The 17,017-nt window shown below is 42.3% G+C and overlaps 1 protein-coding gene across 9 annotated transcripts in view; it reads left to right on the top strand.

Annotated features, from left to right (window-relative positions):
• fryb (furry homolog b (Drosophila)) overlaps positions 1 to 17,017 on the top strand; it is a 62,508-nt gene that overhangs the window by 32,770 nt on the left and 12,721 nt on the right. For 6 of the 9 annotated variants that reach the window (XM_071506335.1, XM_071506329.1, XM_071506331.1 and 3 more), the window contains exons 11-45: positions 1,018 to 1,119; positions 1,636 to 1,739; positions 1,908 to 2,016; positions 2,606 to 2,692; positions 3,392 to 3,563; positions 3,651 to 3,783; positions 4,091 to 4,198; positions 4,333 to 4,459; positions 5,097 to 5,210; positions 5,458 to 5,622; positions 5,931 to 6,017; positions 6,151 to 6,410; positions 6,513 to 6,702; positions 7,080 to 7,204; positions 7,927 to 7,984; positions 8,354 to 8,445; positions 8,607 to 8,779; positions 9,021 to 9,181; positions 9,317 to 9,427; positions 9,663 to 9,817; positions 10,168 to 10,267; positions 10,413 to 10,584; positions 10,700 to 10,956; positions 11,052 to 11,198; positions 11,336 to 11,504; positions 11,644 to 11,731; positions 11,931 to 12,004; positions 13,052 to 13,202; positions 14,017 to 14,120; positions 15,259 to 15,350; positions 15,534 to 15,627; positions 15,811 to 16,030; positions 16,229 to 16,380; positions 16,574 to 16,761; positions 16,901 to 16,995. In XM_071506335.1, coding sequence (XP_071362436.1) covers positions 1,018 to 1,119; positions 1,636 to 1,739; positions 1,908 to 2,016; positions 2,606 to 2,692; positions 3,392 to 3,563; positions 3,651 to 3,783; positions 4,091 to 4,198; positions 4,333 to 4,459; positions 5,097 to 5,210; positions 5,458 to 5,622; positions 5,931 to 6,017; positions 6,151 to 6,410; positions 6,513 to 6,702; positions 7,080 to 7,204; positions 7,927 to 7,984; positions 8,354 to 8,445; positions 8,607 to 8,779; positions 9,021 to 9,181; positions 9,317 to 9,427; positions 9,663 to 9,817; positions 10,168 to 10,267; positions 10,413 to 10,584; positions 10,700 to 10,956; positions 11,052 to 11,198; positions 11,336 to 11,504; positions 11,644 to 11,731; positions 11,931 to 12,004; positions 13,052 to 13,202; positions 14,017 to 14,120; positions 15,259 to 15,350; positions 15,534 to 15,627; positions 15,811 to 16,030; positions 16,229 to 16,380; positions 16,574 to 16,761; positions 16,901 to 16,995 — 4,736 coding nt within the window. The remainder of the gene's footprint in view (positions 1 to 1,017; positions 1,120 to 1,635; positions 1,740 to 1,907; positions 2,017 to 2,605; positions 2,693 to 3,391; positions 3,564 to 3,650; positions 3,784 to 4,090; positions 4,199 to 4,332; positions 4,460 to 5,096; positions 5,211 to 5,457; positions 5,623 to 5,930; positions 6,018 to 6,150; positions 6,411 to 6,512; positions 6,703 to 7,079; positions 7,205 to 7,926; positions 7,985 to 8,353; positions 8,446 to 8,606; positions 8,780 to 9,020; positions 9,182 to 9,316; positions 9,428 to 9,662; positions 9,818 to 10,167; positions 10,268 to 10,412; positions 10,585 to 10,699; positions 10,957 to 11,051; positions 11,199 to 11,335; positions 11,505 to 11,643; positions 11,732 to 11,930; positions 12,005 to 13,051; positions 13,203 to 14,016; positions 14,121 to 15,258; positions 15,351 to 15,533; positions 15,628 to 15,810; positions 16,031 to 16,228; positions 16,381 to 16,573; positions 16,762 to 16,900; positions 16,996 to 17,017) is intronic. The other 3 variants (XM_071506332.1, XM_071506337.1, XM_071506330.1) reach the window with 2 other exon arrangements.

The following is a 17,017-nucleotide window of genomic DNA, read 5'->3' as shown; positions in this document are numbered from 1 at the left end:
CTTCCTTCCATAGATTCTCCAAATACCCCAGGCAACCCATGCATTCAAGACTTGACTCACCACTTTGCATACATACTGTTTCTACAGCGCACAGGCATGCACACAAACAAACAATAACCTGCCATGTCGGAGCTGACTGGACAAACATGTCAGGAATGACAGTCATCTGGTGCATTCCCATAATTGTTATTCTTTTACATTCTGAGCGCCTGAGAGAGGGAGGAGAGGCTGAAATGGGAGAAAGACACATAACAAATACCGACTTTGATAAGAAGTGACAGGTAAATAATACACTTGTCAAACCGAGCATTTCCAAAACCAGTCATGACAAGGGTGTACCTGGGCTCACATTGACCATTAGCAAGGCATTCGCGTTTAAGAATGATCTGCATGCAGACTTTCATGCCCATGCCACATGATTGAAGTTCACATTCCTGTAAGTGAACTTTATGTTGAACTATTTGACGTGTGGGTCTCTTCTTTAAACATGGCATTTTTCATACTGTCGTTGTTTTAATTTTGTCCAAGAAAAGAAGGGGAAAAAAACAATGAACAATTTCAAGTTTGTAGATGAACTGAACGTCAGACACAACTGTTCTTCTTATGAGACCTACAGGCAAAATAAAGCACAGAGGGGGAAGTGTTTTATTTTGTTAAAGTGAACTGATTCCAGACATAGATGATTGAGGAAAAAAAATAGGTTAATTGTGGATTTACAGGGCCTGAAACAAGTGGAACATGATTGTGAAAAAAATGTTAACATTAGTCTTGAATAATTTAATTCCCCATTGTTATTAAAAGCTGAAGGGGAAGTTTAGAAATTAGATTTAAGATTGAATAAGTGATTCTCAGACTTGACTTCATTAAAAGATTATATGTCTATAGAGAAGAAAGTAATAAGCTGCGTAGTTAATGTAGGAAACGACGCTGGATCTTTTCACCAACTGATGAAGTGGATACACTGATACTTCAACTGAAATGTAAATGTCTCTCATCTGTCTTCTCTCTCCACACCAGGCTCTGTATCCGCTGGTGACCTGCCTGCTGTGTGTCAGTCAGAAACAGTTCTTCCTCAGCCGCTGGCACATTTTCCTCAACAACTGCCTGTCAAACCTCAAGGTCAGCCTTTTCAGTCTACACCACTGCAAGTGCAAGAGCTATTGTAGTAGTAGGGGTTATTTGAATAGATCACAAAAACTGTGTAGTAAATTTCAGCCCTGGGGCTATGATTTTGACAAAGTAAAAAACATTACATGCACACAACACTGAACTTCATGCAACAAACTGCTGCAGCAGCAATAGCTAATGCTTCTCCAACTATAAAATCCACTATCAGTATGTATTGCCTCAAGGGAAACATAGCATGTGAAGATCGTTGCGCCCGATGGGAGCTCATAAAGACTTCGGTACAAGTTTGATTCATGATCACACTGTAAATGCAGAGAAGGCAGTGTGTGTAGTGAATACAGGGAATTATGACGTGTCAAGAAGGAAGGAATGCCTGCCAAGGTGCTGCTGCATTTCCCTCAGAAACTTCATTTGACATAGAGGAACCCCCCGTTGTTCAGTGGAGGTATGTGAAATACTCTACTTCATGAAACATGACTCCTTTTTTTCCTGCATGTGTGGATGCAGAATAAAGACCCCAAGATGGCACGTGTGGCTTTGGAGTCTCTCTACCGCCTGCTGTGGGTCTACATGATACGAATAAAGTGCGAGAGCAACACTGGAACACAGAGGTAACAGCCACGCGTGGTTATATTCCTCACCATTAAAATGTGACAAATGTGACTTGTTATAATTGCTATGAACAAATGATACTGTGACAAAATTGATGCTTTCACCTTAAAAGTGATGTGGAAATGATTTTTGTATCTTTCCTGCCTTGTCTCTCCTTCCTCCCTCAGTCGTCTGACGTCCATCACCTCCACTCTGTTCCCCAAAGGCAGCCGGAGCGTTGTGCCCAGAGACATGCCCCTTAATATTTTCGTCAAGATTATCCAGTTTATTGCTCAGGTGTGTATAACACTTGCACACACACTGATGTACAGACTTGCATGATGTAGGTTGGTTGTCTCTGGTTTCGGTCAGAGGACATGAGAAATAAAGTACTTGCACACACTCTGATGTACAGACTTGCATGATGTAGGTTGGTTGTCTCTGGTTTCGGTCAGAGGACATGAGAAATAAAGTGGGGTAAATCCAAAAACTGGTCAAAAGCTAAAAAAAAAGTGAAAATACAGAATTACCAAGAATATTATATAAGAAAATACCAAGAATACTATCTGATATTTTTTACATTTAACCAGAATTCATGATCAAAATTGAATATCTAATGGCTGTTTGAGAGGTTGAGGTTTTGAAACTCACTCTTTAAAGTGTTTTGCATCTGTGCAAATATGGCTGCTGTTACCAAACTGCATATTTGCTATTTAGCAAAAGTGTGGATGTACTGAATGTATTCATGACTCAAATATAGATCAAATGAATAAGACCTTATACCTCTTATTTACGATTTATTAATATTATCAGTTATGTTATAAACATGAAACCAGTGTCACACTGCATTAAGTCATTAACACCAGCATGTTTGACCTGTGTTCAGGAGAGACTGGATTTCGCCATGAAGGAGATCATATTTGACCTGCTGAGTGTCGGGAAACCTGCCAAAGCCTTCAGTCTCAACCCGGAGGTAAAAATGAAAGCAGACACAGACATTCAATCGTGTGCACTCAGTCAACAGTGTATCCCCAGGGCCATGTTAGGGTAAGCGTTCTAGTTTTTATTTGTAGTCAGTCGGTTTTGGTTTTCAGTCAGCGAGGGAGATAACAGTATGCTCTCTGTTGAATCTTTGGATTTAAATGTGCCACCAGACTGAATAACCACCATCTCAGCCGTAGGTCGATCATATACACATGCGTGCCCGCAGGATTGTGGTTATATGAACAGAAACAAACTGTGAAAATCACTGCAGCTCAAAGGAGAACTCCAGTGACTTTACACATCTGAAATCTGATAAACGGTTTCAACTGATGTGACTTGTCAGTGTAAGTTGGATTTGAAGACAAATTTTTAAAATGAAAAAGAATCTGGGGGTGTGAAGTTAGAAGGAGGTGAGCTTAGTTGATCTTTGTAGCCCACGATTCATTAGCTGCTGCTAACACAACCCACCCAACTCCCTTGCTGAACTGCAGGCGAGTTGTATTGTGGGTAACATAGGTGCCATGTTTTGATGAGGAAGAAGAATTTTTTTTTTTCATTGTCTGACACATTGGATACATAGGAGTGCAATGCTAAAGTGGTTCACTCAATCCCCACTTCCATTGCTCTTGATGAACAAGACTCTCTGGCATGTAGTAAGGATGGTGACGGAGCTTTATCTGTGTTCCAGCGCATGAACATCGGCCTGCGGGCGTTCCTGGTGATAGCAGATGCTCTGCAACAGAAAGACGGAGAGCCCCCTATGCCCAACACAGGAGCCACTCTGCCCTCTGGAAACTCACTGAAGAAGAAGAAAACTTATCTCAGCAAGACACTTACTGAAGAGGAAGCCAAACTTATAGGTCTGTCTGTGTTTCTGTAGGCATTCAAGCTAGTGTGATCTGACTGTCATCTCTAACTCCATGTTTTGTCTACCCCCCCCTTCCCAGGCATGTCCTTGTACTACTCCCAGGTGCGAAAGGCTTTGGACAACATCCTTAGACACTTGGACAAGGAGGTGGGACGGTGCATGATGCTCACCAGCGTCCAGATGCTCAACAAAGAACCAGAGGACATGATCACGTATGTGAATACAAAGTGCAGTAAATGAACTGTTTTCTTCTGCCTTTTAATGCTGAGGGTTATTCTGTTTGATTCAATATTTAAAACACTATTTTAACAACGGAACACAGAATTGTTATTTATATTATGCTGTTTTACTGTCAGAGCTTCTGTCTGTTTTTAATGGGTTCTAATAGATATATTGTTAACTTTTGCAAACATGACTTATCTGTATTTTGAGTTGGGGACGGTAGAAATAGTTCCTTTCCTGATTAAGCACATGTTTCATGAATGAGTATTGTTTAACGTCTCCCTCCGTCTTTGACAGTGGTGAGAGGAAGCCCAAAATCGACCTGTTCAGGACATGTGTGGCTGCTATTCCTCGCATCCTTCCTGATGGCATGTCCAAACCTGAGCTCATTGACCTGCTTTCACGGTGAGTCAGAGGCACAACTTGTGTTTTTAAGTGGTTTGTCATCACTAACAATATGAGTTTATTCAGTTTCTAATTTCTGTCAGCTGGATCTTCTTTCATTCTCCTTTGTTGATGTGTTGTCATCTATCCCTCAGACTTACAGTGCACATGGACGACGAGCTTCGTCTTATTTCCCAGAACTCCCTGCAGAGCCTGTTACTGGATTTCTCAGACTGGAGGGAAGACGTCCTGTTTGGTTACACACATTTCCTTCTGCGCGAGGTATAACTCAGCTTGACAGCAACCTTCAGCAACTTTGACAGTACAACAGACACAGTGAAAGATTATAGCCTGCGTTAGCCTTGTTCAGACTTGTGTTTAGGCTTGTCTTATCTTATAAGAGAAGAAAACGGTAGTACAGATTGATGGGATCAGCCTCAAATTGCTAAAAGCAAATACAGTTTTTCACAAGAGCCATTATGCTACTGTTGTTTCCTAGTTGATCTTTTAACCATTTAAAAGAGTGATAGGTTAAAATGTCATAAAAACAATCACAATCTTTGTTGCTGTTTAACAGCAGAAATAATGTATTCAGAATCACACAAAAGCTTGAATGCTTGATATCGAGGTCAAATTGAGAACCCACATAGAAATAAAAAACAGGCTGTCTCAAAGTAGGTTGCTACAACAACACTTTTTTAAATGTGAATCTTAATTTTTTTTAAACCCTTAAAACATTGCCCCTGGTTATCTGTCTCCATGGTTTATGATCTAAGTAGGTTGTTGGTGCAAAATTATCTTCTGTGCCACAGAAGGCCAATCAGAAGCCACAGATCAAACAGTGATTCAAAATTATCCTTATATGTTAGCATATGCTAACATATTGACACTGACAGCCCTTCTAAACATGTCCCTCCAGGTCCAAGACACCCATCAGGGTCTGCAGGATGCATCTGTGAAGCTCCTCCTCCAGCTGCTCACACAGTGGAGGTTAGCGCTGCAGCTCCAGGGGAAGATGCGAGGTGGAGTTGAGGTTTGTGCAGCGAAGAGTTAGTTACACTTCAGCCAGCTTTTTCCTCTTTTTCATCAGTCGCAATGATTTTTCATTTAAAATTATTTCTTTCAAAAAACACTTTTACAGACACATCTGGTTATTTGTTAACTCATCACAACCAAAAATCTCAGAAATGATTGGTTGTTTTAGTTTCTTTGTTCTGAAATACATTGGTCCAAAGACGCACACTAACTTCTCTTACCTCTGTGTCTTTCCTCTCCATCAGGCCAGCCCCAGACTGCCAGATCGAAGCCCTCATTGCTCAGTGCTCCATGCGGTTGAGGGTCTGGCTCTGCTGCTCCTCTGCTCATGTCAGATCAGCACGAGGAAGCTGGCGGTCGGTGTGTTAAGAGAAATCCGTTGCCTCTTCACAGCTCTGGGACATGCTGAGGTACAACGCAGGAAACTCACATCTTCAGCAAACTAAACACAGTGGATGGAAAACAACTCACCATCTTCTCTCACTATTTAAAAACCTGTATAGATTGTAATTGACTGGCAAGACAGATAAAGACACAGTTCAAATGTAACAGACAGCTGGTGGCAAATTGTCACCAAAGAAAGACAAAGGGTGTGGAAATAGCTGGATGGAAGGAGAAGGTGTTATTAAAGTTGTAGCACATTGCAGCTTGTGAATTCTCTCACATTGTATGATGCAGTTTCAAAAATAGCTGATTCTATAAATGTCCCCCCCTCCAGGATGATGACAAACCCATGATAGAGGTCATGGACCAGCTGAGCCCAGCTGTTATGGACAGCTTTGTTCATGTGGCTGTATCGGACTCAGTAAGTATTCTGTATTTGTATCAGTGTATCAGTAACGTTAGCGCATCAGATAAACTGTTTAGATCACAATCTTCCAAATTGCTGCTTTTACTGTTGTGTATTATTCTTAAATTCCTCCCGTCCTCTCCCTCAGTCCACCTTACCACTCAGCCACCACGTCGACCTCCAGTGGCTGGTGGAGTGGACGGCTCGCCTGGTGAGCAGTTCCTATGACGTGAAGAGCCCGAGCCACGTCTGGATCTTTGCCCAGTGCTTAAAGGACCCGTGGGTGCTCTGTCTGCACATCTTCTTGCGGCAGGAGCACCTGCCCAAACACTGCCCCATCGCCCTGGGATACGCCTGGCCCTACGCTTTCACGCGGCTACAGCTGCTGCTGCCACTGGTTGACCCCAAGTACAAGAACACACATTAATTACATCGCACTCTTCAGACATTTGTGGCCACACAACTGACATTAACATATCTGACCACCTGCCTATCCACCTCTCTCCACAGCAGCCCAGTGAATGCTAAGAAGACCAGCACAGCAGGCTCCAGTGACAGCTACATCTCACTGTGGCGCAACTACCTGATCCTGTGTCTCGGTGTGGCTAAGCCGAGCATCATGTCTCCCGGTCACCTCAGGGCTTCCACACCAGAGATCACAGCCACCACGCCCGACGGCAGTGTCACCTATGACAACAAGGTGTGTGTTGTCCAAAATCCAAAAATATTCAGTTTATAATGATATAAAACAGAGAAAAGCAACAAATCATCACACTGGAGAAGCTGGGACCAGTGACTGATTGGTATTTTTGCTTGAAAATGAATCATTTCAGCTCTTAAGGGAAAATATTTAATCTACTGTTGCTCTCACCTAACACATAGATGAATGTGATTTGAATTAGAGACAGCCTTTAATATCATATTAGCACGATCAGCATTCATTTTTGCAAATTTAGATCAATTTTAGATTAGTTTAGAGTTAATGTTGCCCATAGTTACAGAATCAGTATTTATGATTTTATATGTGTCATTCTGATCCATGTTTGTGTGTTTTTTTTTTTATTTTTTATTGCTCAGGTGATAGGCACTCCCTCAGTAGCCTGGCTTCTAAAACAGCTTGTACCGCTGATGAGAGCTGAGAGTCTGGAGATCACAGAGTCTCTGGTGCTGGGGTTTGGATGCACAAATGCTCTGGTCTTCAGGTACTGGTGCTGGAACATGCACAAATACACACCTAAAAAAACACACACACAACCTGCATCTTATGTGTTAGACTTGGGTCAAACGGAACATTTTTTTTACATGCAATAATAATAATTTGTTAACACACACATTAAATATATTTAGATTACAACAGAAAATGGATGATGTGCAGGAATGAAAGTCTTTCTATTTTACATAAAGAAGACATGATTCATCTGTCAGTTTTACGCTGCCTTCATCTATGACTTAATCCCATCTGTCTGTACATTCTCGTCATAACTGAGATGAGCTGCATACCTCTGTGACATTCAGAGAGAGAAAAATCCATCACTGATCTACAAGGGAATTATTATGGACAGAGATGTATTACATTTTTCTTCAAAATACAGTGGTTCCATTGTGAAGAAGGTATTTCATTTTAAAAGCCATCATCTATTTTTAGCCTGAAATGTTTTCCAAAAGGGCGCTCACTGTTATCAAAGGGATTTAGTTCTCCCCAGAATAATTTTTCAAATGTTACTGTGGTTGGGGATTAGTGGTTTTAGTGCATGTGACATTTGGGTGTGCACAAGATAGATATCTATTACAAACCACACTGTTCCCTTAAATCAAACCGTCCTTTATGTCCAAGGAGGGAAGAATTGATCCGTCTTATTTAGCAACTCAGCAGTGAGGCAATCAGTTGATTTTGACCCCCCCCTCTGATCCTGTGTGTCTACAGGGAGCTAGTTGAAGAACTCCATCCACTGATGAAGGAAGCACTGGAACGCAGGCCTGAGGTAACACACACACACACAGAGTGAGAGAGAAACTCTTTGACTTTATTGATCTCAGGCAGGAAATTGAGTATATTTTGCAGATGAAGTATCTATAACATCTATAGTCTGTATTCATAGCTGTTACAGATGTTTTCCATAAATAAGCTATTATTTATTTATAAATATAGATTTATGGATTATTTCTCTGTTAATATAAAGTTACTTTTCCTTTCAGTATCCCAGTATAAACAAAACATCATTTTTCTTTTAGATTTCAGCTGCAGAATTGACATTATTAGTTTAAGGACTTGAAGATGCAGTGTACATTGAGTGTTGATCATACTCCCCAGTATGTAGTGTAGTAAACTGAAAACCTGTCTGTGCTTTCAGAACAAGAAGCGCAGAGAGAGGAGGGATCTTCTCAGGCTGCAGCTGCTCAGGATCTTTGAGCTGTTGGCCAATGCAGGAGTTATCAGTGACAGGTAGCAAACAAAATTCCTCTACTCTGTGCCATTTTGTTTTGGTCTTATGCAACTTTATTGTGATAATTAATTCTTTTACCCGTGAAAATACATGTATAACATTCCCCATGTAACATAAAAGATCTGTATGATTGCTATAATTAGATTTCCTTCCTCTATAGCACCAATGGAGCACTGGAGCGTGACTCCCTGGCACTGGGTGCCTTGTTTCTTGAGTATGTGGATCTAACCCGGATGCTTCTGGAGGCTGAGAATGAGAAGGAGCTGGACGTGCTGAAAGACATCAGAGCCCATTTCAGCGGGATGGTGGCCAATCTCATCCAGTGTGTTCCTGGTAAATCACTTAATTCCTCTTTTACGATATTATACTATATATCGTTATACTCTACATTGATCTGTCAATAGAAGTAAATTCCATCATCCATATATTTCCATTAAGCAGTGTTCCGCAGCCACAAACTAATTTTAATGGCAGTCAGCACAAATGCTCATAGATTACAAATGTAAACTTAAATGTATCTGTCCCCTGTTTGACCCTCCGTGGCTCTCCTCTCTCACACTCACCATCTGTGCAGTCCACCACAGGCGCTTCCTCTTCCCTCAGCAGTCTCTGAGACACCATCTCTTCATCCTCTTCAGCCAATGGGCTGGACCCTTCAGTGTCATGTTCACTCCCCTCGATCGTTACAGTGACCGCAACCACCAGATCACTCGCTACCAGTACTGTGCTCTGAAGGTAAGTGATACCCAAACTCGGCTACACAGCAGGAGTTATTCTGTCACTGTATTTGATTTCCTTTCATTGTGTTTTAAAGACACTTTAGTGTTAATTTAAAAAAATAATAAATTGAGCTCAACTTTTCTCACCTAGGCTATGTCAGCAGTTCTGTGTTGTGGTCCAGTGTTTGACAATGTGGGTCTCTCTACTGATGGCTATCTCTACAAATGGCTTGACAACATCTTGGCCTGCCACGACCTACGGGTATGTCAGCGTTTTGAAATACCGTTGTCTTTAACTTGTTGCACAGCAGCTTTGTATGTACATGCTATGTTTCTTCTGAAAATATATTCTGGACAGTACACATGAAACAGTTTGAATATTTCTGACATTATTAAATTTCAGCACTTAAGCAGGAAATTATGATTCAAATCTTGTTTTTTTCTGTACACTCATTTTGTGCCTCTACATGATAACATGTAACAACATGCAACAACAGGTGCATCGTCTCGGCTGTGAGGTGGTGATTCTGCTCTTAGAACTGAACCCAGACCAAATCAACCTGTTCAACTGGGCCGTGGACCGTTGCTTCACTGGATCTTACCAGCTGGCATGTGGCTGCTTCAAGGCCATCGCCACCGTCTGCGGTAACAGGTAGGGAATCATGCATTGGTTACAGTCTGCTCCGCTGATGTTTTCCCTTTAAGACACTGAAAACCTTCCAGCTCCAGGGAAACAGCTTTATAGCTTCTGACCTCTGTGCTGGAGAGTTTAAGTAAAAATAAAATTTCCCTACGGGGATCAACAAATGGTCACATTACTGTTATTAAAATACCATTTAGAAAGACTGATGCAGGATGTGAACAAGTTTCTTTTTAATAATAGATACTTACTTAGTCTAGTTTTATTAGTCTTATGAGAGTTATTATCTTATTTCCTGTTGAACCAATGAAGTTTTCATTTTAACCACCAACCACCAACGAGCATTTCTCCTTATTTTCCAGGAATTACCCATGTGACCTAGTGACCTTGCTCAATCTGGTGCTGTTCAAAGCCTCAGATACCAGCAGAGAAATATATGAGATATCCATGCAGCTGATGCAGGTACATTCACACACACACACACACACACACAGACAGCACACAAATCCAATATTACATTAATTGCACAGGTGGAAAGGGGAACAAAGGAGAAAGCCAAAATTTGTCGGTGCATTTTGACTGTTAAAGATAATTAACATGTCTGCAGGTGCTGGAGTCTAAGCTGTGTGCGTACTCCAAGCGGATGGTGGAGCAGAAGCCTGGTAATATTTTGTATGGAACACACGGGCCCCTGCCTCCACTGTACAGTGTCAACCTGTCTCAGCTCTCCATTCAGCTCGCCAGCATGTACCCAGAGCTCACTCTGCCTCTTTTCTCAGGTAAATACTCCCCAGTATTCTTCTTCAGAAAGATGTTAAATTTGCTCTTCTGTTATTATACTCATTTAAAGAATGTTCAGCTTCCTCAAAACACTTCAATCATTCATTTTTGCAGAGGTGAGCCAGCGTTTCCCAACCACCCACCCCAACGGCAGACAGATCATGTTATCCTACCTGCTTCCCTGGCTTAGTAACATTGAGCTGGTGGACACGGGACTCCTACCTCCTGCCTCGAGCCCCTGCACACCAGAGGAAGAACCTCGCGGTCAGGCACAGGGCATGGGTGTGGCCCCGAGTCTGAGAGGCAACGGCTGGGGCTCCCTGCAGGCAACCTCGCTGGTGCTCAACAACCTCATGTTTATGACCGCTAAGGTGGGAAATCATCTCTGTGCTTGTTTGTGAAATTACTCTTTACCAATGACATCTCCTGACTTTCAAATGGATTTTCTTTTCTTTGCTTATATCAGTATGGAGACGAGGTTCCCGGCCCAGAGATCGAGAATGCCTGGAACGCTCTGGTCTCCAACGAGAGGTGGAGCAACAACTTACGGATCACCCTGCAGTTCCTTATTAGCTTGTGTGGAGTCAGCAGCGATACCACGCTATTGCCTTATGTAAGTTTAGTCTGTGCACACAGAGGCACTTGAATTTTACTGATACAAAGATAATGGGTGTTTTACATTTTATGATAACAAATACATAGAGATAATGTGATAAAAACCAATAAATACAATCTTTGAATCTGTTCTAGATCAAGAAGGTGGTGATCTACTTGTGTCGCAACAACACGATCCAGACTATGGAGGAGCTCCTGTTTGAGCTGCAGCAGACTGACCCAGTCAACCCAGTGGTCTTGCACTGTGACAACCCTCCCTTCTACCGTTTCGCTGCCAGCAACAAAGCCTCCACCTCACAGACAGGTGAGAGGAGACGTCCCTGCCCCCTTTATTTTCCATCTCAACACTGACTCTCCTTGTGAACCTCACAGCTTTTTTTATGTGACAGATGGTGGACAGTTCTGTGTTTGTGAGGATGATCTTTACTGTCTCTTATGTGTAGGCACCACCTCCAGCAGTAACACTGTGGTGGCTGGTCAGGAGAACCTGCCAGACACAGATGAGAACAAGCTGGTCAGAGAGGAAGAGCGGTCAGTACTAACGCATTTTTATAAACTTGTATTGACATGACTTTAAAAAAAAAAACAATCTGAATGTGCTGTCACATTAAGACTGTTGTATTCATTGTATTGCAAGCAGATATAAATATGTAAGCATCATATTAGACTGTAGATTGTGTGAATTTGTAAACTCAGAATTTCACTTTTGATGTCATTCATGTCATTTCAGTAGGGCCAGGGCTCACAACAGACTGGAGTCGCGCTACAGCAACAGCTCCGGAGGCTCCTACGAGGATGAAAAGAGTAAGTCGTTTTGGTTCTCATGAGAATAAATGTACAAACTTGCTGGACTTGTACAATGTGTACTCATGCGCGCACCCCCAGGGGGACTCACATCTGTCTGTTATTCAGAGAGAGCTCCAGGATATGGATTCTTCCCATCAGTCATTATTGTTCCCCACTTACAAGCACACTTACTTTAATTGTCTCTAATGTCCCTATGACACAAATACAACCTTGACCACAGTGATGGTACTTAGTCTATCTTCAGCAAGCATCTGTGTTGGGAAGCTTCCAGGTATGAGTCTGCTGCTGTAGTCCTCATGTGATTAAGCCGGACTGTAACCAGCCAAGTACAAGGAGGGGTCAGTTTCTAAACCATGACAATTAGGTTCTGTTTTACGTTGTCAGAGATTTTTTAAAGAAAATATATTATTATAAAGTTAGAAGTTAAACCAATTTAACTTTGAAGTTCAGAAAATAAAAAGTAGCAGTGCATTTACATTTTTGTTTGCTGCAGAGGTTGTGTTTACTTCTTTTCCCTTCATAAATCAACAAAATTTGTAATGTGCCCAAACTCTTGCATGCAAATGTAAGTAAGTAAAAAGTTGGACATATTGGGAATTACACTTATTTGCTTTCTTGCCAAACGTATTGCAAAGCTAGATGATGTCTGTTTGCTAAGCATGAGACTCCCACCTCCAGCTGGCGATCTTAGCTTAGCCACTTACCGGAAACAAAGGGAAACAGTTAGCCTGGCTCTCTCAAGGATAACAAAATCCACCTACCAGCACCTCTGTGTATTGTGGTTATGTCTTGTTTGTTTAATCAGTACAGAAACCAAACTGTAAAAACATTAAATGAACATCCAATTTAGTTCCATTTAGTTTGAATTAGCTTTTTTATAAGTAACCTGTAACATGAGCTGTCGCTGCTTTCTCAGGCTTGTGCTTGAAAGTCTGTGGTCAGTGTATTTGGAGCAGGTGACATTGAAGGTCAAAGAAAGAGCCTGTGTATGTGATATACGTTTAAGTATATTTTTCTTGACTAAATCTTGCTCTGTTTTTGTAGCGGACCCACTGCCACCTTACGCTGGTTGGCTGCTGAGTGTTCTGGAGACCAACCATCCTCAGCCGTTACCCATGCCCGTTAACGGGGGTTGCTGGGCTCCTCTGGTTGACTACCTCCCAGAAACCATCACACCGAGAGGACCACTGCATAGGTACACACAAACGACACTGTGCAGACAATCTTCTTAGAAACAACCACCACAGAAAACCGGCTCAGACCTAGAGCAGCAATGTTACTATCAGCAGCAGATCAGCAGAGTCAGCAAAGCAAAGGTATTCTTTCACACAGAGGAGTGACACCTCCTCACTGATGGTCTGATAATCCCCGGCCCAGAATGAAACCTAGCCAGCTCCCTCCACCTCTGCTATGTAGAGAATGATTATTAGAGGGGATTTACTCTTTTATCTTCTTCTTCTCTCTCTCATTAATTAAAACGAGATCCGGGTTAGATTTATGCATGTATTTACCATACATTACAGGAGAGCAGGCTGCTATTCTACATTAATGGAACTTTTTATCCAGACAAATAGATTTTCTGTGTCACCTTAATTGCCATTCATTTCTAAGATGGATTGTGTTTTTCAACAGTCTGTCTCTCAGCAGTCTCTAGCACATTCCTGAAATAGCTCACACAGATAACCAATAAGAGATAAAGGTTTCCTCTTGAATGTACTTGCCTTTATCTTTTCTTTTCTTATTAAATTGACTGAAGGAGGGAATTTGTTTCTCATTACTGCTTTATACTGAAGTCTGAGGGAGTAACAGAAAAGCGTTGTCCTCAGTCATTGCTCCAAGATGCTGCATGTGGGCTTGATTGATGTCACTTGGGCATAAACCCAAGCTTAACCCAAGGATGGTCATAAGTTTGGGTTTATGCCCAGTTCACCACCCCACAGCCGATGGAAGTAGCAAATATTGTTGATTTTATTGCGCTCTCACTAGATCTATGTGTTTTCGGTCCTCAGGTGTAACATTGCAGTGATCTTTATGACTGAGATGGTGGTGGACCACAGCGTGAGAGAGGACTGGGCTTTACACCTGCCCCTGCTACTACATGCCCTCTTCTTGGGTAGGTATACACAACACACACACACACAAGGCTTTAGCTGATTCATCTTGGAAAGGGAAAGAGATAAGAACACGCACACAGCCTAAATATAGACAGATGGATAAAATACACACCCTGTCATGCCAGTTTTTGTTAGAGTGTGATATGATTTTGTGAAAAACTGGACTAGTTTGCTGGCCAGCCGTCTCCAGCCTGTCTTTTTCTTATTTCCCATGAGAGAACAGGAGGTTGACTAAAAGGAACTTGCTCTAGAAAGATAAGATCGAAAATCATCACTCGCTGTCACTGTCCGTCCAAACATGACGTTCACACACCTGTCCACACAAAAATAACCTTGAGGTGTGTAGGTGTTTTCTGTGACGCCCAGTGAGCTCATGGCGTGACAGTGTGAGGTCTTATCTCCATCCCGCATGGACACACACTTCAGGACAGACTGTCCTTTTGTGTCACCACAGACACAGACACATTCCCCAGGGCCTGCATTTCTCACCACCCACCACTGTGTAATCTAATACATGTATACATACCTGACAGTAAGCTGTGTGGAAATCTATTATTATGTACTCTGCATATTCAGCATACTAACCCTCAAGTCCAGGCTGTTCATTATCATCATTATCACGTTACTGTGTGTATGAAGTTGTCCAAGAATACATGTTGTATTGTTTCATGAATTTTTTTACAGGGAGGGTTTTCGAAGAAATATTTTTTTAGTTGTTTTTTGCCTTTATTTTGATAGTCACAGTGAGAGAGAGACAGTAAAGTGTGGGGGGTGGAAGGGGTGTGACATGCAGCAAAGGGCCACTGGTTGGACTTGAACCCAGGCCGCTGCAGTTAGCGCCGAGCCTTTGTGGTATGCGCTCTACCAGATGAGCCAATGGGGCGCTCCAGATGTACTATTTATGGTACCTACTATGCATAAGAGTTGTTAGGAGTTGTTATAGCAACCAGTGAAGTAAAACAAAAGATTGTGCCCGTTGAAGAAAGTATACACAAACATTTCTGGGCGCAGCAACAGAATCTAGCATTAGACAGATGTGCAGATAAATTTCTGTGTAATATAGTCTGTGTTCAGCTTTGTGTGCAATCCTAATCCTGTTGTCCTGTCTTCTTCCTGAATGTGTATTTTATTGGTCAGGTCTGGACCACTACAGAGCAGAGGTCTATGAACACAGCAAACGCCTCCTTCTCCACCTCCTCATTGCCCTCTCCTGCAACAACAACTTCCAGGTCAGAGCTATTATTATTATTATTATTATTATTATTATTATTATTATCATTATTATTATTATTACACATGCACATAGTGGCAATGGAAAGTTATTCAGGCAAAAAATGAATTCATACACTCATCATCAGAGCTTTGGTCATATTTCACCAGCCACTGAAGAAACCTCCTTTTTGCGTTTCCAGGTCATAGCCTCAGTTCTGATGCTGACGAGGGAGATCAGTGACAACAAGACCCTCACCATTAAGTCCAGCTACCACACAGAGTACCAGCAGTCACGTAAGTAGAAAACGCTCAACTTGCATATACACATTTATTAATCCTGTGACATTTCATCAGTTTCACATAGTAACTAATATAAAGGTCCAGAAACAGTACAGTACATAACAACAGTATAAAGCTACAGAGCTATATATTAATATTACACTTAATTCTGTATGCTCTATCATCATGTTCACTTAGATGCACCTGACTTCCTGCGAGAGTGGCAGGCGTCTCCTGTGGTGGACTCTGGCCTCAGCTCCACCTCCAACTCGTCCTCTGCCAGTCTGGGCGGCGGCAGCACTGCGGGTAGTGTAGGAAATTTGCCCCTTGTAACACCTGATGACCTGGAGGATCTTGATGATGCACCCAATGAGACGGATGAGAAGACAAACAAACTCATCGAGTTCCTCTCCACCAGGTACGCACACCTCCTCTGATGTTTTGTCCAATTCTAGAGGTGCCGCTGCTGCATTTTGGCAAACAAATGTTTACACAGGTGTGTTCGTAAGGTGCGTGTGTCTGTGAAAGTGTCACTGCGGTGCACGCTGTGTGCACTGTGCACAGATTTAAGTGCTTGTGTAACATGTATGTGGTGCTACTGGTGGTGGGTATACAGTGCCTGGAGTACTGTGTTGTTGTTGCTCAGAGCGTTTGGGCCGCTGTGGGTGCATGAGGACATCACACCAAAGAACCCCAACTCCAAGAGCACGGAGCAGCTCTCCAACTTCCTGCGCCACGTCGTATCTGTCTTCAAGGAGTCCAAGTCTGGTGAGAAACTGCTCATGTTAACAACAGATGCCTTTTAACTACTATAATAAAAAAGATCTCCAATCTTCTCGACAACTATGTCATTTATTAAAAGTAACAAGCCTTATCTCCAAAAATGTCACGATAATTGATGACAAACCTGAATTTGCGTGTGTGTCTCTTCATGCGTTATCGTACCCATCATTTGATACAGACTTCCACCTGGAGCAGGAGCTGAGTGACGTGGCGCTACAGACAGCCCTGTGCAGCTCCTCACGTCACTATGCTGGCCGCTCTTTCCAGATCTTCAGAGCCCTCAAACAGCCAATCAACAACCACGCTGTCTCTGACCTGGTCTCACGACTGGTTGAGGTGGTGGGAGAACATGGAGATGAGGTGCAGGTAAATGAGAGATTGTTGGGTTGGAGACAGCCTAGGAGAGAACTTTCTAGTGCTTGACACTTTTATTTACTCTGCAGATGAGAATTTATGCCGATGCTGATGTTTGTGCTCGTTTAATTCAACAAAACGTGTGTTTCAGGGCTACGTGATGGAGATACTGTTGACGCTGGAGTCAGTGGTGGTGAATTTAGCAGAATGTCTGAAAAACAGCGACCTTATGGCAGCTCTAACCAGGTAGGCCTCTGCTCTTTACAAG

Source organism: Trachinotus anak, unplaced genomic scaffold (assembly GCF_046630095.1).
Source record: "Trachinotus anak isolate AG129_WGS33_773 ecotype Australia unplaced genomic scaffold, CSIRO_AGI_Tana_v1 ptg000020l, whole genome shotgun sequence".
Lineage (NCBI taxonomy): Eukaryota > Metazoa > Chordata > Actinopteri > Carangiformes > Carangidae > Trachinotus > Trachinotus anak.
This window is presented reverse-complemented; position numbering and strand designations above follow the sequence as displayed.